We start from the raw sequence: 24,082 nt of genomic DNA, 5'->3' as shown, positions 1-24,082 counted from the left end.
AATCACCAGTGATGTTAGCCATATAACTAAAAAGATAATTAAAAATTTACATATATCTGAAGGATGATAACTTTCTCCCATAAATGTGTACAATTTCACTTGCAAACTGTTTAATCTTCAAATACAATGAGTTTATTATAAAGTGATTCCATCATATAACCTCAGTCCCTTTTTCATCATCATCATCATCATGATTCCATCATATAACCTCAGTCCTTTTTTATATAGTGTTAAATATAGTGGTAAACTTAATATTACATTATTCCACTTTCCAGATACGTGAGTTTCAATTTTATTTTCAATAATGTGTGACGCAACTCCTTAACATATAAATATGTGTCAAGAACATATAAATATGTAAACAAGAAAAAATATTAGTAAATTGTCTATTCTGATTTTTTTTTTAATGAAACTAGTATTATTCGGACATACTACGCGTAATAAAATCCGCGTAGTATATCCGAATTATACTAGTTTCATTTAAATGAATAAAACTCGCGAAAATCTTAGATCTCATTATTCTGATTTTTCATGTAATAAAGGGTAACCCATTATTTGTTTGACATTTTCTTTTACCGACTATAGAAATATTTCTAAAGAAATAGAAATAAGGTACACATGTGCCACATATAGATTTTTTTTATTATTAAAATTAAACATATTAAATAACGTAAAACACATTATATTGAGTATATTGTAACAAAATCCTCAAGGTCATGATACGAAGAGTTTTGTGTTCTGTCGTTTTCTCAAACCATTGTCAGTCCAAACTAATTATTAATTCAAATGTATGTGAAAGTTGAGCAATCCGTATAATTAGCCTAATCATTTTGTAATGAGCGTCGTTTTGTTAACTACTGACATAAGACAAAGTCTGAATGAAGGAATTTGGTTTAAGGACTCATGATATATTCAAAGTATGTATTAATATTTTTTTAACAAATACAAAATCACTCATAATTTGAAATCATTATGAAGTTACGTAAAGAAATGAGGACAACATTAATTGTCGTTATTTTAATTTTATTGAAATAATCATAGTTATAAAAAGTTTCGGGACTTATCAAAGGAAAGCTTTTAACTTTTGGACAACCGATGGAAACCATATTTTCGGTGGGATACTATAATAAGGTATACAAAGATACGAAAGCTAATTAAAGACTGTATGAATAAGTTGTTTAACAAAACGATTAACTTAATTTATCTATTTAACTCATTCATTGTTCGAATTTTCTTGTATTCGTCGTAAATCGTACATCGGTACGTACGTCGATTTGGGTATTGTAAGTAGATTTTCGAGTCTTTTCCTTCGGTATCGCTCTGAATTTTCTTGCAAAATTGTCGCCAACATCTTACGTTTCATGTCCCTGTAATGACCATTTATCTGGGGAACGTAGGTACCTGTGGTTGTCTCTATTTCGTTTCCAGTTGTAGTTTCTGAATTATAATTATAAATGTTATCCTCTGACGTTTGTGTTTCAGTTGTAGTTTCAACAACATTCCTCAACTTTATAGCGAGTGTTTGCCTAACAATATCCTTGTTTTCGCTTTCAGTTAATCCTACGTTGTTGGATTCCGTCTGTACATCTCTTGGTTCATCGTACTCAATCACATCAGAGTTCTGTTTATTCTGATAGTGATCGGGTATTCGCGCGTCCTCTGGACTAAACTTGAATATTTCGGGCGAATTAGTAAACACTGTTTCAGTAGAAGCTACGGATGACGTCAGGGGCGTCATAGGCGTGTTGATTGGATAAGTCATCAGCGTTGGTCTTAATTCTATAGGGATAATACCAGAACTACCAACATGGTAATCCTCGACGTGTGAAGAGTTTAACATTTCGCCATCATTAGTGTATTTAAATTCAGTAACTGAAGGTTCCGTTGAGGTAATCGTGCTTAGAGGAGCTTTATCTACATCACCTTGATCATTACGTGTCTTTTTATCAGTAGTCGTTGAAAATATATTGAACTTAACGTTTACTTCGGGAATATTTTCATTTCTTTTCGAAAGAGGTTCATAATAGTTTCCCTGTTTTCCTGTAATGTATTTAGGTCGTTCACCTCTCAAGAAAGTTCTTCTTACAGGGAATATAGTTTTCCTTTTAAAATAAAACCAAGGTTTGGGGGTCGTCAAATAGATTTTCTCTTTTTCATTATTAAATTTTGTAGACGAAGAGTCCATTGTAGGAAGGGGCATTAAATTTAGCATTACACTAAATGATTTGGGCTCGTTACCAGATTTTTCAGTATTAGTTTTGGATTCATCAGCATTTTCCAAATATACGTTTTTATATACGTTTCTATAACCTTTATTACATTCAATGCCAAAACACTTCGTGGGTGGGGCTGACAAAGACTTAGATGCTAAATTTAAACTATTTTTTCTATTTAGTGTTGAAAATATTGTTGGTGAAAATTTGAAGCCGTCTGCAAGTAAGTTTACATCTCCTGGATTATCTGGTCTAAACATATAAAGAGGGTCCGATTTATGATTGGATCTCACTTCAACATCCATCGAGCTCGCAGGTTTTAGATCGCCACTTGGCGCATTTGTCCCGTCTTCACTGTTCGTTGGTGACATAAAAACTCCTGAAAACGCAACTTGTGCTTTGCTTGGTAAGTACATATCTCCGAACTTAGCATTTAAGGTTTTCTCAAGATATTTAATCACATCATGGAGGTTCCTTAGTCTTTCCGCATTGCGATATCTTTCTACCCAATTCTTAGGATGTCCATTAGATTTAGCGAATGGCTGCGGATAGGGACTCCTATATTCAAAGTCAAATGGTCTTGGACTTGTTCTTCTTATAAATTTATTTTCATTAAATTTATTTACTTTTCTCGCTGCAGTGGGTCTTATGTAAATAATTTTCGCTTTTCTATCACTTTTTAAAACAGCAACGGGCAGTTCTACCGTTGGTTCGATATAGCTATTTTCTTGAAGACCATTTACAAGAAGAGGCATTTTTTCATAATAATCTTGATCGAAGCCAAAATTACTTCTATCAAGCTTATCTGCTACGGGATGGTCAGTATTACTGTGATTTAAATTGATTCGTCTCTTAATTTGTACTAAATTGGTTTCTACAACAATCATATATTCATAGATCAGTAGAACTACCTGAAAAATAAAATATTTTTTATTATTTTCTATCTTTATATAGCTTGTATATGTAGGGTTAAGGGATGTTTTTTTTATTATAATGTTATATTTAATATTATTCTAATCAAAAATAATGAGTCAGAAAAATTATACTTCATATCAATAGTATCTTTTTAATTTAAGATTAAGATTTATTGAAAAACAAAAAACAATTCATATTATAATTCTAATCTTCGTTTTCCGTATGTTTCCAGTTATTGCGATTTATTTCCAAATAACTTGTTTTACTTCTTGGAAAGTTAATTTCTGGGTTCTCCTCTTCGGTTGAATTAAAATTCTCGTTATTCATATCAAAGTATAGTGACTGTGTGTTATTAATTAAATAATCATTTTCGGCTACAGAATCATTGAAAAGATTAAGGTCTTTGTCTATTTTTTTGAAATTAATCGATGTCTGTTCGTCTTGATCGAAGTTTTTGTCGTCTTCATCTTCTAAAGTTTCATAATCTGATGAACCTTGATTAAATTTTAAAAAATTTGGTTTTCCCGTCGAATGTTTTAATCTTGTGTTAGAAAATTTGATTGTCGAGGAATAAATCGAAGTGGAAACAGGAGATGGCGGGCTTTTTGTTTTTTGAAATAAAGTATCTCTTCTTTTGTCGTGATTATTTTTTGTTTTAATTTCATTTCTGTATTCAGGCATTATAATTTGCCCGAATTTTCGCAAGGACCGGTAATAATTTCGAGCATCGTCTTCGGATTTTGTTTGAAGGTTTGGTTCCAACCTAACGATGTTTCCCATTTTTCTCATCCAGCCGTAATTATTTTCATCAAAATGTTCTACATTCGTATCAGTATTTTTTATTTCACCCATTTTACTTAAAGTCCATAAAGCCTTTGTTCTATTATTATTTTCATCCTTAGTACTATCATATGTTTTATTTAGTTCCTTTTTTTTGTCTGACTTGTCATAAGCGTAGTGAGTGTTTTTGTTACCAGGAATTAGTTTACTCTTAACCAGTTCCATAGTGTGAATATCTAGATCAGGAAAATTCTCTATCATATTGGCGGCAGGACTAGTTAAAGAGTGGTCTTCTACTTTTATGTATGCAGGGAATTTTTTTTCATTTTTTTGTGTTGCAAAATCTGTAGCAATAAGTAAATCTGCGCTAAGTTTTTGATTAATATTGTTTATTTTTATGGGACTAGATGTGATATTGGGAAGATTTTTAATTATGGGCAATGAGTCAGATACTTCTTCTGACAAAACATAATAATTTTCTGTATCAGCCATTGACGGTTTCTTCATAGCCGATTTGTGTTTATTAAAATTTATGGCCATTTTGCTTTTGTCAGGAAAATTATTAGACAACATCAACTGTATTAAACTTTTTAAACTGTGATTAACTTTAGGAAATAAAGATTGCATCAAAATGTTAGGTTCTTCAACTTTTGTTAGTAAGGTTTGTGATATTACTGGATTTTTTTTATTTAAATGAGGCTGTGACTTTAATACATTCCTTGTATTACTAGCGTCTTTGATGTATTTATTAACACTGTCATGTTCATTTCGGTTTGTGTCAGGTTTTATTGATGATTTATTACGTTCATCACACATTTTTGATTTTCTCAATATGTCATGAGTAGAATTTGGTAAAAGTTTTTGCAAAAGTGTTATCATGTTAGACAGTAGTTGGTTCATTTTTTGGGAGCAAGTGCATTTTGGTTTCTTGTCGCTATTTGTATTAATGTTTTTTACTTTTTTCAGCGAATGCTTTGTTTCAGATCTTTTAATACCAGTCATGGTCGTGATGGGAAGGTTCTTGTCGAATGCATAACTGTGTTTCAACATTGCCACAGTTGAGGCTGCAGTGATTCTTTCATTTATCATTTTATTCACATAGTTCATTATTCTTTGGTAATCTTTTATTCTTCTTGTCTTTGTAAAATAATCGGTATTTCTTGTGGGATTTTTATAGTATACTATCGGCGATGTTTTATATTCAATAGTGTAGATTCTTGATTCTGGTATCTGTATCCTGTCGTCAGAAAAAATATTATTAGTAAATATATTTTGCGCTTCTTCTTTCTTATCGTATAAATCATCAGTATCATCTTCCATGATTTTATCGTAATATATATTTTTATTTAGGGCTTTCAATATAAGAGGTAAAATGCGCATAGAAGAATCGAGGTTTATTGATGACTTATTAAACTTGGTCTCAAATGGTATAGTTTCGTTTGTGTTTATAAGTCCCAGCCAGTTTGGTTTTACGATCGAGTTTGGTGAAAACTCCGAGACTATACCGTACTCGTAAATCAGTATGACGCCCTGTAAACAGAAAATGTATTTTATTGTTGTGCCATTTATTCGTTCATACGGTTCAAAGATATTAAACTATATTAAGCCAGCAGTTTTCATTACAGTTTAATTGATAGCATAAAAAAACATATTATTTAATTGTTTACTCACCATAACACACGACAAACATGAAAACACATAAAAAAGGAATAGTCAAAAAACAAAACATACAAATAAGTTAGTTTGAAACAAAACAAATAAAAAATTCGTATATGTGAATATACCCAACGTAAAGGCGAAAACAAAATAAGTTAACGGACAAAACGTTTCTGAATAAACATCAAAACAACTGTTCGTAATAAAGAATATATGAGGTGTGAAACACGCAAGCTTCTCTTTAGAATCGCAGACATATCAAATTAATTAATCGTTATCCACGGACAAAAAATAACTAATAATTTTCTCAACAAAGAAAATCCAGAAGCGAATAAAACTGTTGTCAACTTAACTTTCAAATTGACGCATTTCATTATCGCATGGTTTGATGTCATGTGATTTCCTTTATAATATACCATAAATTGCTGATGTTTATTTTCCATACAATATTTAGTTCTTCAAAATATAAGCAATTATATCACGACATTTCAATGTATCTGAATAATAATGAAATAAAAAGTAATATACAATATATTATATTATAATATGAGAGCAAGAAATTTTTATTATTCACAGTTGTCAACGGTTAACGTGTGGGTTTTATAAATTTAAGCAACGTAACTACATCGTAAGAGCATATTATGTTTTTGTCAGCCTTAAAAAACGGGGAACATTTTCAGAACAATTATTATAATTAAAGATGTCATGCGAAGTTGACGGAACGCACCGTGTTATGAAATCGCTTTTTAAGTATAAGAGTTTCATTTTATCACAGGAAAACAAATTTGAAATTATAATACTGAAACGCGATTTGTGCGAACGTAGTCTGTTAGAGAGCTACAAATGTTTTCTAACCAACGTTGTTGTACGTAATGCTATAAATAAATATTCATATTACGAAATTTCATTAAAATTTTTTCATACTTGGTGCCTTCCGAAATATGAAGCAACTCAATTTCTCCAACAATAGTACGAAATAATAAATGCTATTTTATATAAAAATAGAGGCAAATAAAAAAACAGGTAACTTCATGGAAAGTGACTAGTCTAGGAAAGTGACTAGTCCCATAGACAATGGAAACTCTGAAAGGATGTCAACATACAGACAACCTGTAAGGAATCTTCTATATACTTTTTATATAAGAATGCCTATAATGTTAGTACAAACTTTAACGAACTTGCATATCATTTTAAACGGTAGAAAGTTAAAACGATAGAACAAAAATTTTAAATTTGCGTATAACATTTACAAACATCTAAAAATTCATATTCAATAGTGAAATTAGCGTCGAGAACAAACATAAGCCGATTTAGTGGTCTAATATCACTAGAAATAAAAAAAAGTGAAGGATTAATTAAGATCACAGATAAGATCGTTAACAAGTACATCATGTTACAATAACACGTTAATTACACTTTCAGCAATTATAAATCTGTACTTACAACTACTATGGTAACAGTTATAGCCGTGGAGACGGCTGCGCATGCGCACCCCTGTTTGATCTGGCGCTTCCTCGAGAGCCTGAGGAACTCCTCCGTCCTCGCATCAATCGTTCTGTATAAACCGAACTGCTTTATCCGAGAACTGGTCGTACTCACAGATCCCTCCGACATCTTGTCATGAAATCACATCACTAGCAATGAAAGAATTCTCCTCTTGTTTATCTGTTTTGTTAAACGAGTAAGTCACTAGCGTCCGCACTGAAAAATGCACCGGATTGTTTGTGAGCGCTGGCGATACACAATGTGTTTTTCTTTGAAATTACTGGTAAGTAATTTCTAGTGATGTGCCACTACCATATCTTAATATTATTAATTTAAATCACTTTACCCGCATACTTACCAATGCAAAGATCTTATCACATGTACACGGTACATTATACTTAGTAAGTATAGTTTTCTTTAATAATTTTCACTATTATTAATATATGAAATATGAATTAATGATATAGTTAAATGGAAAAGTAAATTTATTATTTATATTAATAGATATGGTGTTGTATTTAATACAAAATCAAATTTCATCTTACCTTTTTTAAAACATGGACATCACTCTAGCGGCAGTGGAGCGTGCCAGCCACGGACAGCGCACGTCGCTAATCCCAGTAGACGTGAAGTGAAAACGTTTTATGTGCTTTAATATTCTACAATATATCTATTATCTAATCACAAGGGCTTCAAACTATTGTTTGTTAAATATATGCACTACTATACACACAGCTTGTTCCTCACAAATCACACCTCAGAATGATATATAAACAAGCCACACTAACATATTATAAAATAACACAAAAATTATGTCATTAACTTTCCCTCATCAATATGAGAGTAGGTTTGAATATTTAAAAGAATAACAATCCAGGTCGAATTGTGTAATGCAATATAATATTTAAAAATCCTTTTAAATATTAATATTAATGGCTCCTTTTTTAATGTACGCCCATTTTTTTGTGAATTAAAATATACGCTATCTGAAAATTTGAATATTTTTTACAAATATCGTGATTTCGCTTAGAGGTATTTGATCTGCTAATATAAATTAAGACAATTTCTATGTTTAAAAATCCTAAATACATTCCAATGTATTTGATAACCCACTATTGAGCGAGAATGAAAAAATATCGTACCTAAGAGTACCATAAATAGTAGTACTTCGTTATCATACACATACGACTTTCATAACTTTCGTGATTTAGTTGATAAAAACTACCTCAAGGTTAGAAAAACCTTAAATCCACCGAATTATTATATGGAAGAATTTTTTTCCAAAATGAATTAAAGAAAAATAGTTACATATGTAAATCATCAGTTAATAAAGTAAAAATAAGCCTGCACAATTTACTACTAGTTGCTTCGGCAACTGGCTTCGACCAGAAACCTGTTCAGTAGAAATTTCAAATCTAGAATTATTCAAGAACTTAACCTGCTATTCTTCTTATAAACGGATTCCTAAAATTATGCTAAATTATATAAAGAAATTTCTATATCAGACTCTCCTTTACCTTCCAGGTTTGAATTTTAAATAATTGCCATGAAAATATTTTCCACACCGGTAAACAAAACCCGTCTGGATATGTATAACATTTTAGTTACAAATCGTTCAGTTCAGTTCTAAGAAAATAAATTAAAAGATTCAAAGTCTTAGGATAACATTGGCAACTTCTGTGGGTCGATTGCCCCTAAGTTCATTATTTATTAAAGGTAATTTTTTTTCTCCTTTATAAACTTAGTAATTCAGATAAAGAATGCATTTAAAAAAATAAAAAAAAATATTATAATTTTTTATTAAAAAAAATATCTTTTTAATCTTAAAATAGAATTAGTTAAGGCAGTGTCGATTCCATATTCAAGATTTTTGAGTATTAATCATTTATATATATAATTCGTATAAATATGACACAATTATGTATTACATATAAGCAGGATACATCTATGTTTTAGTCATTAGCAATATCACATAAAATATAAGTTATATTATATAATGATCGCTTAAAACCTCATTTATTTAAATTCAAACTGTCTTAAAAATTTTAAATAACTTTACATTTATATCATATAAATATCTATCTTCATCCAAAAAAAAAAGTCACGACTTAATTCACAAAAAAAGATCCTAATTGTCTAGACTCTCAGTTTGGTATCACAATTAAAGTAATTATGGCATCTTAGTAAAATTTTTAAACTAGATTAGAACACAAAAGGTACTAAAGGTTTATCGTAGAAGTATCCTTGGTCAGGTACAAATGGTGGTCGTGTAGGTCTCCGGGTCGTCGGTGGCTGTGTTGGCCTTGGTGGAAGATAAGTTGATGGTCGTGGAGGAAGAGTAGGCCTGGCTGAGGTTGGTATCGTAAACGTTACACTTGGTTTTGGGTAATCATATCCCGTGGTTTTAAATTCCGGCAACAATGTTGAGTAACTCGGTGGTGGACTTGGCCTTGTGGTTGGTGGTCGAGTTGGTCTTGGAGTTGGTGGTGGACTTGGCCTCGTTGTAGGTGGCAGCGTCGGTCGTGTTGTTGGTGGCAGCGTTGGTCTTGTTGTTGGTGGTGGTGAGGGTCTTAGAGTTGTAGAAGGTGGTAAGTAGGTTGGGAAAGTGGGTCTAGTGGGTGGGGGGGATGGTTTCTGTGTGGATGAAGGTGGTAGGTATGTTGAGAAAGTAGGTCTGGTAGGTGGCGGTGAGGAACTGGTAGGTGGTCTCGGTCTCCTCGTTGTTGAAGGAGGAAGATATGTAACTATAGGCCTTGTGGTTGGAGGCAAATATGTCGTTGGTGATCTTGTAGGGAATGTGAAAGTCACATTTGGTTTCGGATAATCATAGCCTGTAGTTCTAGTAATATCTGATATCGTAGAGTAAGTAGGTTGTCTGGTCGTTGGTTGTGGAGGAGGCCTCCTTGTTGTTGGTGGTGGTGGTGGTGGTGGGGGCGGTCTTCTGGTTGTTGATGCTGGTGGTGGTGGTGGCGGTGGTCTCCTGGTTGTCGGAGAAGGAGGAGGTGGAAGCCTTGTTGAGGGTTGTGGCCTCGTTGATGGAGGTAAGTACGTAGAGGGCCTGCTTGGTGGCGGTCTTCTTGTGGTTGAAGGAGGTAAATAAGTAGAAGGTGGGGGTGATGTCGTTGGAATCCTTGTTGGCGGGGGTCTGGTAGGTCGTGTTGGTGGAGGAAACGGTATCCGAGGAGTACTATAGTAATATCCTGTACTAAGCGTTGGAGGAGGATTAGTCCTTGGTGGTGGAGTCCTTGGTGGTGGTGTCCTTGGGGGAGGTGACGGTGTTCTCGGAGGTGGTGGAAGTGTTGATGGAGGTGGTGGTGGAGTTCGTGGAGGAGGAGGAGGCCTTTTAGGAGTTGGGGGTGGGGGTGGTGGGAATGGAATTTTAGGTCTGTCATAGAAATAACCATCATCCGAAGTTACTGGAGGTGGCGGTGGCCGAGTTACTGGCGGTGGCGGTGGCCGAGTTACCGGCGGTGGCGGTGGCCGTGTTACCGGCGGTGGCGGAGGCCGAGTTACCGGCGGTGGCGGTGGCCGAGTTACCGGCGGTGGCGGTGGCCGAGTTACCGGCGGTGGCGGAGGCCGAGTTACCGGCGGTGGCGGAGGCCGAGTTACCGGCGGTGGCGGTGGTCGAGTTACTGGCGGTGGCGGAGGTGGTGGCGGAAAAGGTATTTTTGGTTTCGGGTAGAAATAACCATCTTCATTTAGGTCAGCATTAATAGGTGATCCAAAAACCGCATAACTCTGGCTAGGATTCGGAATTGCTGCCTTACATGTCTGGTAAACCGACAATAGCACCACCGCAATGTGCAGTGACAGCCTCTGTAACAAATAAATTAAATATTTATTAATAATAAAAAAAAACAATTGGTATGCCCATTTTCTGGTAGCAGAAAACTTGTCTTTAAGACGATACGGTAATAAAATACGGCATCTATTTTGTATAATGGATATTTATAAGATTTGTTATGTCAAATGTTTTTTTTTGATAATATAATATATAAGAAAGATTGAAACAATTGAATAAAAAATGTATAAAACGAATTGTCATGAAGATTGTCATAGATGTCGCGCAGACATGAGAGTAAAATTTAAAATATTAATTATTAAAAATTCTGTGCAGTGTTCTAAGCAACAGAGCATGACAAATGTATCTTCACGGGCTATAGATAGTTACCACACTTACGATTCATACTTATAAGATATACGTTTGTGTTACAAAATCTTATAGGTATATACATTAATTATTTCTCTTAAAACACAATGCGGAATCAACAAAATGCCAACGAAATCGTCAGCATAAACTACTTTAAGTGATAAAATGAGGAACGAGCCTTTCAATAAAAGTTCCACACCCAGGAATATCGTGTAACTTTTTTTTAACATCGCTTGTTTTAAGTATAATTTAAAGTCACATAAGAGTTATCAAATGTTCTAACTTCGTATACAAAAAAATAGAAAACGAAAGGTTATAAAAAAAAATTCAGTAAAAAAGTCACGCTTGTAAAATTTAACCGAAATAAAAACCTTAAATATGTAAAAATGCTAATTAAATTTATCAGGCACTTAGCACTTAACATTAAAAATTATTTAAAAACCTTTACCAATATAGCCGAGGGCAATAAAGTGTTTAATAAGGCTCTTTAGTTAGGTAATGTTCATAATATTTTTTCTCACAAACAATTGATTGACGGTAATAATTCAATGTGAACGTATCTTTCATTTTCATGTAAAAGTCACATTAAAAACCAAGCGTTGGAAATTAATTCCAGTCACGCAATGACTACATCACTCTCTTGGCATTTTTCGACATATAACATGTTAAAGAGTCATAAGATTTAATAATGAAATTTCTATCATAGCTTATTAAACCGCCATTTGCTTGCGCTTTTGTCCGTCTGAACTGGGCATTAGCTTCAAGATGAAGCCTGTTATATTTTTGTGGCAACCACAAGAAATCACGAAATATGTTATAACCCATCTACCACTTTCAAGTAGTAATAGATAACTAATAAATCAATATATTCATTTATCCAAACAGACATAGGTGTGTATAATATTCTTGCTATAATAAGAGTTACAGCATAAAAGTAATAAACAATAGAAAATTAATATCATCATCATAATCATCATCATCATCAGCAGCCTATAGGAGTCCACTGCCGAGCGAAGGACTCTTCTCACATGGAGAAGGTTAGAGCATTTATCACCACGCTTGCTCAAGACCGGTGGCGATTTCAATCTTAAAATTTGAAATTATAAGACCAGGTATCCTCATATGTTTTCCTTCACCGTCCGTCAGTGGTGTCTAAATACTCTTATAAAGTACGTATGATTCGGAAAAGATCACATTGGTACTTGCCAGGTTTCAAACCCGCGCCCTGACGTATGAGAGGCGGGCTTTTAACCTCCAGGCCACCACGACTTTTTAATTAATACCATAGACAATAGTAAATGAAGAGTGTTACCTAAGAAAAAAAAGAACTTCGATTGATATAAATTAAGCGTAAAGATAAAAGACAGCATTACGCAGACAATGGACAACAAACAAGGCAATAAATCTCGTTCATTACAAGGCGTTGTGAGCGTAGGATGGAAATAAAATGCACTAATTAAGATGCAAATGACAATGAGGTATTCGCATCCTATCATGCAAACGACACCAGGATATAAACACTATAATTTACATAAGCCGGTGCAATGTCTTTATATGTAATTGATTATAATTATATAAATGTATGTTCTTTTGTAACTTTTATTCTATATTTCTTGTAATTAGGATTTAATTCAGGCTTATATAAACTTAAAACAATAATAATAGCTAGCAATTAAATAGTAGATAGTGTAGTATATTGTAGATCAGGATGTTAGCTTAAGAGTCGGAGATATTGATATCGCAGTCTCCGCTTATTTAACTCTATATAAAGAAAGCTATCACCCTGACAAATCTCCCGACAAATCCCTGACAAATCCCCGACAAACCCCGACAAGTCTCACACGCCATCCGTATACGAGCCCTGCCATGAGCTGAGCCAGTCGCTCAAAAACTAAATAATATATGTAAATATGTATATATATAAATACATGTTTATTTAGCAAAATACTGCAATGTATTTGAAATCTCACTGAGTGCACAGTAGCTCATTAGTTAAACCAAATAAAGACACTAAACCACATTGCGATATGAGCCAAGGCCGCTGTTTTATTTTAAAACCATAATGTTAAGTCTAAACATCAAATAACTGAGGCGGTTTTCACAAAGTATTGAATTTTGCAAATGAACCTGACCTGCTTACGACACGACAGCCATTATATAATACCTTAGACAAATCAATTGACATGTGTTGGTTGTCGAAACTTTTTGTTTTGAACTTTCGTTTATGTTCTTAGTAGAAATGCAAAGATCTTTCGGACTACTTCATGTAATTTTCATGGCCAAAATTTTACTGATTTGATTGATAGTCAACTTAACATGCTGTGGATAAGGGTTTTTTAATTAATTACACAGCTATATTTTCCTGCCACGTCAACGCGGCAGAATAATGGCTGCATTAACATCTGGGAATGCGTCGTATCACCAAGATTACAACACGTTCTTGCAAGTGTCGCGATGATTTCATACGATTGATTGGAAATTAAAAAGGCCGTTAATACCTTTCAATTTGATTTTAAAATATGTGTCTGCGTCCAGTCATCAGTTAAACTCATAATGAGGTCGCAGCGATGACAATTTTCTCTTATTTTATAATGTATCAATATATTGAAGTAAGATATTATTATATCCTTAACATTTTTGGCTCTTGTAGTCAATCATGGTACGTCTCCAAGCAACCTTTAAATTCAGACAAACGCCTGTCAATTTAGCTCTGTTAAATTTAAACAATGGGATATATGTCTAGTTGTTGAGTTGAGCAGTAACTGACCATCATTAGGACGTAAATACTAAATAGAAATAAACATGAAGTTATAAAATTTATATTTAAGAAGACTTTGGCTATAACTGATAACAGACTGGCTTTGTTATAGTATTGGTTCCTATTGCGAAAGTTTAAGGGTTTTCAAATATCAGAATAAATCCCTAAATTAGCCACATAAACAGAGGCTCTCATTAAACGTATGAAAAACAATACATCATGTATGAATAGAGAATGCTTTAGGCTGGCAATAACTTAGGTATAAATACTTGTTCCTTCTGACGGAATATAAGATAGATTGTACTATTTCTCACTTTCTTTGTTATAACAAGTATAAACATAAGTTAAAATAGATCCGGCTTTATATGACAAAGGAACTGACAAATTCAATTAATTTACCGTCAAATGTTGTCTCATGAAACCATATTGACATAAGACGACAGTTCTGTTGGTTACATATATCGACCTAACACTAATTGTCATTCTAATAACATGATATTTTTATGCAACATCAACTTTTACTTATAATTAAAGTTTATTTTTAATCTACAATTTATATTGTACAGTAATCTTGTAATGAAAATAGTTGAATGTGTGTGTTCAGAACGAAGAACGGATGCTTGAAGCTGAGGACAAGTGTCATTTACATTGCAAGATACGTATTAGGAGAAAATAACAGCTTCCGTCTAACTATAATACACACGGAAAACGTGTTTTTTTAAGAAATAAATAATACCTTATCAGCACATCTCATGTTAACCGAAGCTATCGTTTGTTTGCCAGTTGGAAATAGTTAATTTTAAATATAACTAAATTAAATTACCTTGAATGCTATAAATATTTAAATTCTTTAAAAACCACGGTGTCGTTTAAAAAAAAATATCTGGCCTTGACCTCTCGACCTCTGTCCAACAAGAACTTATCTTGTTTGAATCTCGGTTGATGTTTTAGGAGTTTATGTGATAAAAATATACATCTCTTGTATTTGAAAAGACGAACATTCATTGAGATTATTAAATAGTTTTAAATCAATCTCGAGATCTCTCCTAATGTTCTTCATTATATCTCAGATATATATTACGTAAAGAAATATGTTAAACAACGGTACATCAATAATTTAAAGACACAATGAAGTCCAAGCAATTGCTAACGAATATTATACCTATAGTGTCAGTGGGTCGTTGAATAAGAATTCATTCTGTAAAACAAACGGATTTTATATTATATATATATGCACCAACACTTGACGTTTTTCCAATCCTGAATTTGAATTTTCAACAATGCTTTTAATTCGATAATTTACGAATAAAAAACCTTTAAACTGTCTGTATTTAGGAAAATTAAAACATAAAAAATATATTTTATTGTTTATGTCTACAGTTCAGCGATGTTAGTTATGTTGTTACTGAGACGGGAGGTCGCAAATTCCTTAATGATCCTGACACATGAATTACAATATAATGCCTACTTAATCTGACACTAATAATAGGTATAGGCCGTCCTTGAGTTCCATACTTCGTGTTTTTATAAAGCGTCTAAATCGCTTATTTAAGCGTGTCCTAGATAATGTTGATTGTATATCGTAATTATAATGAACATGACAGTTTTGCAGAGCTTTTTTTTTTTAAATACATATTAAACATTAACTTTGAATTTTTTACATTTTACAGCTAGAAAGTTGTATATGTTCTTTACGCGTATGTGTATTGTGTGGTAAAATTGTATGTCGGCACGGTCAAGTGGACTCGTTGGCATTAAAAATACAGGCCCCGAGAGGTCCGGCTCGCGTTTACATAATTAATTGAATCTCATCTCTATAAACGTACAAAATATACGATGGTCGACGTACGATAAGACATAAGTTTTTTTTTCTTATATCAAAACGTTTATAAGCTAAAATATATTATATTCTACTCCCATATATTTTACTTCTTCCTCATTGACAACATAATTTGTTAAACATTATTTTGTTTGTACGAATACACAGCTGAGAATAATAAAATAATACCAGCTGTGAAATATCTGTACAGAAAACCAAAAGAATAGCCGACGGACCGGAATTTACCATTTTAGGGAAAATCCTGTTCCAATAGTCGAAGTCATCACGAGAAAGGAATTTTTATTGCAACATATATACACATGTATCTCATAGTATTATTCGATTTTTATAATAATATTTGATCAGTTAGTTAGTTCATTATTTTGAAACTATTTTTTGCTTCACAAGGATTCACAGATGTTAACCTTTGGCATAATTCGAGACGATGTTATGTCAACATTTATCGATTCACACGAAACCCGACATTATCGCCCACTGTTAAGGACGAGAGTCGCGTGTATGTATTTGTGTTTTGCTGACATTGAATGGGCGTTGACATTGAAATCTATGAATTTATGCATTTTAATAAGATATTTTTGTGTTTGGTGTTAAGAGCTGTTAAGTTTAATTGCATAGTGTTTGATTCAAAAGCACGGAAATCCTGGTTTTGATTTACGAAATAATGTATGATTTTATCTTACGGACTATAGATACTACGAATAGTCTATTATTGAATACAGCCCGTGTCCCGAGTCATGTAACAGTCTTAAATTTAACTGTTTGATTCCATTAGTTTAAGTAATAACAAAACGAATATTCTCCTGACGTCGTAGACGAGAAAATTTATTATTTTAAATTGTTTATATGGGTTAAAAATTAAAAAAAAAATTCGTTAATTCGATGTACACATAATCACTTCCTATAATAACAGCTACGTGCCAGTGAAAGTCACGTCAAAATCGGTCCAGCTGTTTCGGAGATTAGAGGGAACAAACCAACACAGCTATTTCATCACAAACCGGCGCTCCAAATTTATTTATTTATGTAGATTACGTACCTTGCGTATTTATTTTGTTTATAAAGAAATGTTTTGACTAATGTTTCGTAACCGCGGGACGCCCTGTCCAAGGCTCATTCGCACCTTATTGGGAAATAGATAAACATTAAATCCGAATACAACTAATGCGACATCATGATTGAGCGATTGTCCGTACCTTAATAATTTATTAATTGAATTATACGGCTTACGTTAAGAGGAAGTTGATTTCTGTGATGATCATTTATCAACTAATTATGATCACACAAGGCTTTATATATATATTTTTAATATATAAAATTTAATAGTATTTTTCTTTATTACTGATGTTAATTTAGAAATATTGTAATATTTTCAATGCGATTCCATGGTTCAAATGTATTTTTTTTTTCATATTAAAGATTAGTTGACATTTCTCTTTTCTGCTCTCTAAGAGTCAAGGTTAACGTGGTTAGTGGCGCAATGTTAATCGTAAGGGCCTTGCGTGAACGTGGAAGCTTGACCTCTAATTATTATGTCGTGTCATATATGGAAGGGCTCAATCTATACTGGTCACTGATATAAGGAATTTACAGAAGTAACAAGCAAAAAGCTTTATGCATACATTTTTGGTTAATGAGATTGTGTTGCAAAATAAAAAGTACCATATATAATACGAGTCCGGTATTTATTATGAATTTACAAATATTAAGATTCCCTAAAGCGACAGCAATATACTTCATATAAAAGACATCAACGAGAAGTGTGTACCCACATAGTTTGAAATTTTATATTGGCTTTATAGTATGGAGAAATAAAGTTGAAATAATATGATAATTTCGATCATTTTTGTATAATAATATGCTCCTTTATAGCTGTAGATGATAGCTTATATGTAATTACTTCTGTTGAACAATAGATCTCAATTTTGTTTGACTCACAGTCATTACCTCGAATCATTAACACCTTTAACATATAATTTTAAAATAAACACACAATCATCAACCACAGTGTTTATATAAAACATATTTTGTATTAAAATGAGGTTACATAGGTATATAATTATTAATATTTATATTTACATATACAACCTCCTCGTCTAATGCCTGTTGAATTGTTTGATTTAAATGCACTATAAATTGCAGCCTTCGCAATCCATGTGATATGAAACTCATTTGAAATTAAATGATTATTTGTGCGGGATTCCTTAATGAGTCCTTTGTACTTGCGGCGTGTGATAAACATAGTATATTACGCTCATATCTCTGGCTCCAAAGCCACCAACGATCAGCGGTGTGTCGATGGCTGACAACTTATAATTATCATTTTTGTTCAGCGATGTCTTCATAGATGCCAGCAAGTTAGACAGAGTTATGTTTATATAAAACATCTCGTATATTCAAGGTGTAATTTTGTATATAATATTTGGTTTACATGATTTTTATTGGTTAATAATATTGCTTTAGAACGGGCGTCATACCTTTTTATCCAAATAAAATGTAGAGTTGATGTAAAAAAAAAACAAATTAATGCTAGGTATCTTTAGTTTATAATAATAATACATTTTTTAATCTTGTTAAATTGAAAAACAACTTCCCTTAACTACCATTTTGGCAAGCCTGGAACACTTAATCGAGTAATCATAGCCAAAAGATGCACACAAAATTTTAGAAGGAGCTGTTACTCTCACACTGCTGGATGGATATCGACCGAACAGCTGAGAACCAGCGTTAAAATAATAGCTTTCAAATAAAAAAAATTGTATTGAAATCGGTCGATCTTGTTTCGAGATGCGATGCCACAAACAGACACACATCCACATAAGAAGCGTCAAGCTTATGGCACTAAGTTAAGTCAACATTTATGGAGAAAAAAATAAATGTTAACGCATTTTAGCGTTTATTACACTTTTCTTTGTTGTATATTTGATGAAAATATATCGCTAATAAACTTGACATTTATTTCAAGAAAAAAATGCATAGAAGGTAATTACAATTTCAGTATCCTTAGACGAAGTAATTATGATTGAACTACACTATACACTGACAGTTCGTCGTTTTTCATTCATAGACCTGTTGATACTATAGTGTCCAAAAAAATTAAAGCGAAAACTTTAAGTTATCCGTACTAATTTTAACATTGCTTACATGTAGTGTGGATATAGATGTCGTGACTTTGAATGGGTCTATTAATAACAGTAAACAATAGAGCAGCTAATGTTGCAACATATTGTCCATTATAAATGAGCTTTTTGATGCCTGATCGTCCGATCCATAGATAATACTGAATGAATTGAATCTTGGTTATTGTTTCGCAAACAAACAAAACTCTATTCAGTTGAAAAATATTCCAATCAAGAATTATTGAAATATTGTATAGCGTTGTTTAGCGTGTTTCATTGTACCGAACTATTTTCATAAAAATAGTTATTTTGTTAACATTTAACTACATATATGCTAATAGTTTAAAGGAAAGAAATGTATATTTTTAACAAAAATTATCGTATTTGTCTTTTTTTCGAAAAAATAAAAAATTTCTATCCATTATAACGGCTCAATCGCTTAGTTATATTGACTCCGCTGGTGACACGTAATTAACTCAATATTACCCAACACTTTTCGTATTTTTATAAACCATTTGATAACCAATCATATTAAGTAGCAACATTTTATTTTAATTTTTACAACTACTATCATTATTTGACAAAAAAAATACATACCTTTATAAATATCGCGTTTTTCTAATGTTTTATTTCCTGAATTTTATTTGATATATATATGTGTTTGTTCTTTACAAATCAGAAACGAAATGGTGCTATATATATATATATATATATATATATATACATATATATATAAGCAAATAAATTGACCATCAGATTCTGTAATATGAGTTACGAATTTTTCGGATTGAAAGGTTGTCGGTAAATCATTTACGTGTTTCATCATAACTTGCTTCAAGGCAACTTTCTCAAAGTAAATACTAATACTTATCTTACTGGGAACCGCGTAATATTTTCACGTTCTGACTTTGTCTATAACTGTATTAGTTATAAATCAAATGGAAAATCGTAATGAAGTGGTTGCAATAACAATTATTATAACGTCTGTTAATATTTCAGTTATTTATGTTTTTATTTTAAATTGCTAATTGAGATTAGTCATAAAACAATTTAAGATAATTCATACATAGACTATATAAATATCATTTACATATCGTCTAAAAACCCAGCCACGCGAGATGAAATCGCAAGGCGTAGAGTTCCGTATAATCATAAAAATGAGAAAATCACGTTGGTTGTTATAGCGATAACAAAAATGCATCATCTGTAAAGCTTCAACGGTCTTACTATCAAGGTTCATGAGATACAGGCTAATAACAGACGGACAGTGCAGTTAGATATAGGGTGCCGATTTAACCTTTGCGTACGGAACCCTAAAAAGTAGACTGTTGACCGACTTACTAATCGATCCACTACAGTTAGCCTCCTCCCAATGATCCATCACCCGTCCGTCACAAAACATGCGATGTAATGAAGATGCAACATAAAATTTGCCAACAACGGTCACTAAAGGTCACTCGTACATTTGATTGACATTTACGAGCGCATTCTCTCACTAAAATATAATATAAATATTATGAATCATTATTATAAGACCTGAATATTTATATAAACAAAATATTATTTAAATTTCAAAACATAATAATTTTATTCGATGAAAAAACAACGACGTTTTATTGCCGCAATCAATCGATTCCGTACTCGATAAATTGACAATTGCCCCAATAATTTATTTTGATATTCTTTATTGTGTACACATAATTGGCAGAATCATTATCCCTAACCTTTCCTTGAATTGCGTCATTGTAAAATAAGAGTATTTCGTTATAGCGAGGCTTTAGATTTTAAATTCTTGAACTCCGGGATTCATAACTGAGACGTCTTAAGTTAAACATTTCATTACTTGTTTGTTTTTATTGCTCGGTCTCGATGCGTGATGATTTTTTTATTATTTTTCTATTTAATCTCTTAGTGCAACGTATTTTTACTTTATACCAATGCGCTGTCACTCAAAAATAATACTACTTTACATGCTATTTAGTGAAATTTGTTTTAAAGTTTGAATAGATGTAATTTTTATCTCCTTTAATATTGATTTGTTGATACGGAACTATCAAGGAACGTTTGTTATACTTTAAATATGTATGTAATAAAGAAATTAGTATAATATTTAATAAATTTCAGGATGATAACATTGTTTATGCGTAATTATATTAATATTTCGAAGCAAGAAACCTCGGCGAATACGAAACTGACCGTTACGATAAATTTCTTAGACAACAATAGTTTTGTTTAAAACAACAGATATCTAATTACAGTGACTTAATTGATTAAATTGATCTTGCGTTATGTTGATCATTATTTATGACCGATAATTTATATTCGTATGCTATTTTCGATTTTACAAAATCCAAAAGAAATAATTAATAATATTGTTTTTAATACTACTTATTTTATAATTTAGGATCACGTTCTGAATGTTGTATGATAAGTTTGCAAACAAAAGAACCTGATTTTTATTTTTGTCAAAAAGAATTGTCTTTTAATTAAGTGCTAAATTAAACCCTGAAAATTTATTTCTCACCAAATTGTTTAAAGAGAAACTTTTTTCAACGTGATTTTTTGTACCTGAAGGTAGTGAGCTCAGAATGAGTAACAATTCAATGGAGCGGTTTTTAAATGATGTAAAATTTTATCCCATAATTCAATTAAAAATTAAACAAATGACTTTTGACAATTCATCACAACATATAAGTTCCTTTATTCACACAATTATTCGCTATTAAATATAGCAAATATATAAAGTAGTTACAATTTAAAAAAAAAAACATTTTTAATAACTTAGACAGCTGTATTAAAATATAAACATTAATGAACATTAATGATTATACAAGGAATAATTTCTCCCTTTCTTTACAACCTCATTACACATAACGAATAATTTTCCAATTTTTAAAAGAACGACAACCTCAATCGTGATGACCTTTAACATCATGTTTATATATTATTTAAAAAAAAGAGAGAAAATCTGAACAAATTCATAATTCGATTTAACACTTTACAAGCGGTTGTACCTTTAAAAAGCATTACAATAACTTCGGATATATTATTAAGGAATTATTATGTAACAGAAAGTGAAGTTGAAATTGAAGTGAAGTTGAATTGGCGTAACGTAACGGCTTATGCCATTTTGGGAATAAAAGCTCGACGTGAATTGTAAATGATATCGATTGATACACGTTTTTTTTTTTAGGAAGAATAATTAATATATTTTTTAAAACCATTAAATAATGAAAAAATACTCATCGTATGTTTTATATAACACTAAATAATTCAAATATAACGAAAACATGCCCAATAAAACTACCATCTTTTATGAAACAATCAATAAAATTAAGCTACTTAGTAATAATTTAACTAAACATATTCTCCGATAGTAATTATATCAATATAAATAATTTAAATACAAATAAACATTAATAATGCGCCAAGCCGGCTCCCTCAGATGTACGATAGTTTGTGTTTCAACAAATACGCAACAGAGTAATCAAGTAATCGATAAACTAGACAAAGTCATGCATATCATTGATAAGAAAATTTTATGCATGCTTGACTGGTGTTTGTTTATCTCGTCCCTTCAAATGACGTAACTCCGAAACTACTTTCCCATTCGTTATATTTAAATAAGCTAATGTCAAAGGACAAGACTCGCGTAATAGTTTAACTACTTACGATTTATTAAGTTAAGATTTGAAATCGAATAATTTATATTTTCAAACGTAACATTTTATACGACAAAAGTATATACACATATAATATGCATTAACCCTATATTTTTTATCTATAACTAATTAGTATTATTATTCGTTTGTATTTTTTTTTAAACCAATACGGCGATGTTACAATTGTAAGTGAAACTTATTTTCTAAATAACTTATTTCCTAACATAAATATTTTAAACTAGCCCAAAACAGTTCTCAATATAGACAAAAGCAAATATTTCTTTGCGTTAGGTTACGTCAAGACGACCGCTAGAGTGAGTCGATTTGAATCGCGTCACTGCTTGCAAATAAATGTCGTTTACCAAGGCTTAGTTGAAAGGGCTCTGCGTGGCATTACATAAGAAATTAGCTTTAAAACGTTTAGTATCCCGGTGTTATCAAATCAAACAAATCTAAGCTAAGTATCATGCTGACAAATTTTATTGAATAAACTGTAGCTATCCTACGCTTTAATATGCAAGACAAAATTGATATTATATATTGCTGTGACATAGACATCTTAATGATACACGTGGGCGTAAACTCGAGTAGTATTGTATGTCAATCTAATAGAATTTGTATTGAAATATTTGCTGAGAGAGGGATAATTTGTTGACCCCAGCTCAGATGTTGACTCTAGAGGGCACAGGTTAGGGACGTGAGTGCGGATAAGTGCATGGATTTTAATAATTACCTTACGAAGCTTAACTAGCTTGAATTAAATGCTATTCTTTAGTTAAATAAAAGCATAGCAAATATTAATTTTAGTATTAATATAGAGTTATACAAATACAACAGCTAAATGACACATTTTTTTTTACCACAGTATATAAAAATGTAGTTATATATATAAAAATGTAGTTATATAAGAAAAAATAGTTTTTTTAATTTTTGATTTTAAACATCATTTTCAAGATGCTTTCCATTTTCTATTTCTCTTTTAATAATCGATATTTTTTCGATATAATAAAAGGTGAAGCCATCAAATCAAAAATCAATCCATTCACGTTAAAAATGATTACAATATAATCACGTCACGGTAATACACCAAGCACTAAGAAAGCACAAAAAAAGCTCACCATTTCGCGAGGTGTCGCACTAACTTAACTCACTATACGCCACGCGAGCGCTGGCACGTATGACTGGCTCGCTCATCACCGCTAACATATATAGCGGTGCCGAATATAGCAAAGAAACAACACTTATATTACCTTCTGCTAAAAATTTCAAACCTTTTGGTTTTCTAGTAAATGTTGTGTTTAATTTTATTACAATTAAGAGTGACGGGTGCGACCTTTACTGAACTGTTTCATGGATGAGACTCTGAGATGGTTTATCCAACGAAATTTGAGATGTCGTCACGATAAAATGAATATTGTTTCTCAGATGTAGTTTTTGTTGTTCGCGGATTCAAGTTAAATCCTGCTCATATAAGATTTTAGATTCGCTTGAGATAATATTTGTTATT

General features: G+C 32.0%; 2 protein-coding genes across 2 annotated transcripts; both read right to left on the bottom strand.

The window, feature by feature from the left end:
• Positions 1–1,006: 1,006 nt before the first annotated feature.
• LOC116765992 (uncharacterized) lies at positions 1,007–7,920 on the bottom strand. The gene is made up of 3 exons (XM_032655646.2): positions 7,595–7,920; positions 7,008–7,265; positions 1,007–3,124 (listed from the first exon to the last, which is right to left on the bottom strand). The coding sequence occupies exons 2-3, from the start codon at positions 7,176–7,178 to the stop codon at positions 1,214–1,216; spliced, it is 2,082 nt and encodes a 693-aa protein (XP_032511537.2). The 5' UTR covers positions 7,179–7,265; positions 7,595–7,920; the 3' UTR covers positions 1,007–1,213.
• Positions 7,921–8,830: 910 nt separating this feature from the next.
• Positions 8,831–23,796, bottom strand: LOC116765993 (uncharacterized). The gene is made up of 2 exons (XM_032655647.2): positions 23,694–23,796; positions 8,831–10,865 (listed from the first exon to the last, which is right to left on the bottom strand). The coding sequence occupies exons 1-2, from the start codon at positions 23,694–23,696 to the stop codon at positions 9,252–9,254; spliced, it is 1,617 nt and encodes a 538-aa protein (XP_032511538.2). The 5' UTR covers positions 23,697–23,796; the 3' UTR covers positions 8,831–9,251.
• Positions 23,797–24,082: the final 286 nt, after the last annotated feature.

This window comes from Danaus plexippus, chromosome 11 (assembly GCF_018135715.1).
Source record: "Danaus plexippus chromosome 11, MEX_DaPlex, whole genome shotgun sequence".
In the NCBI taxonomy this organism is placed as follows: Eukaryota; Metazoa; Arthropoda; class Insecta; order Lepidoptera; family Nymphalidae; genus Danaus; species Danaus plexippus.
Note: the sequence above shows the minus strand (reverse complement) of the source record. Positions and strands in the feature narration are given on the sequence as shown.

Bases quoted from the DNA above. Each gene is read 5' to 3' on its own strand.
- LOC116765992 (XM_032655646.2), bottom strand. From the start codon at position 7,178: ATGTCGGAGGGATCTGTGAGTACGACCAGTTCTCGGATAAAGCAGTTC. The intron at 3,125-7,007 runs GTAAGTACAGAT...TTTATTTTTCAG, and splicing joins TAACTGTTACCATAGTAGTT to GTAGTTCTACTGATCTATGA.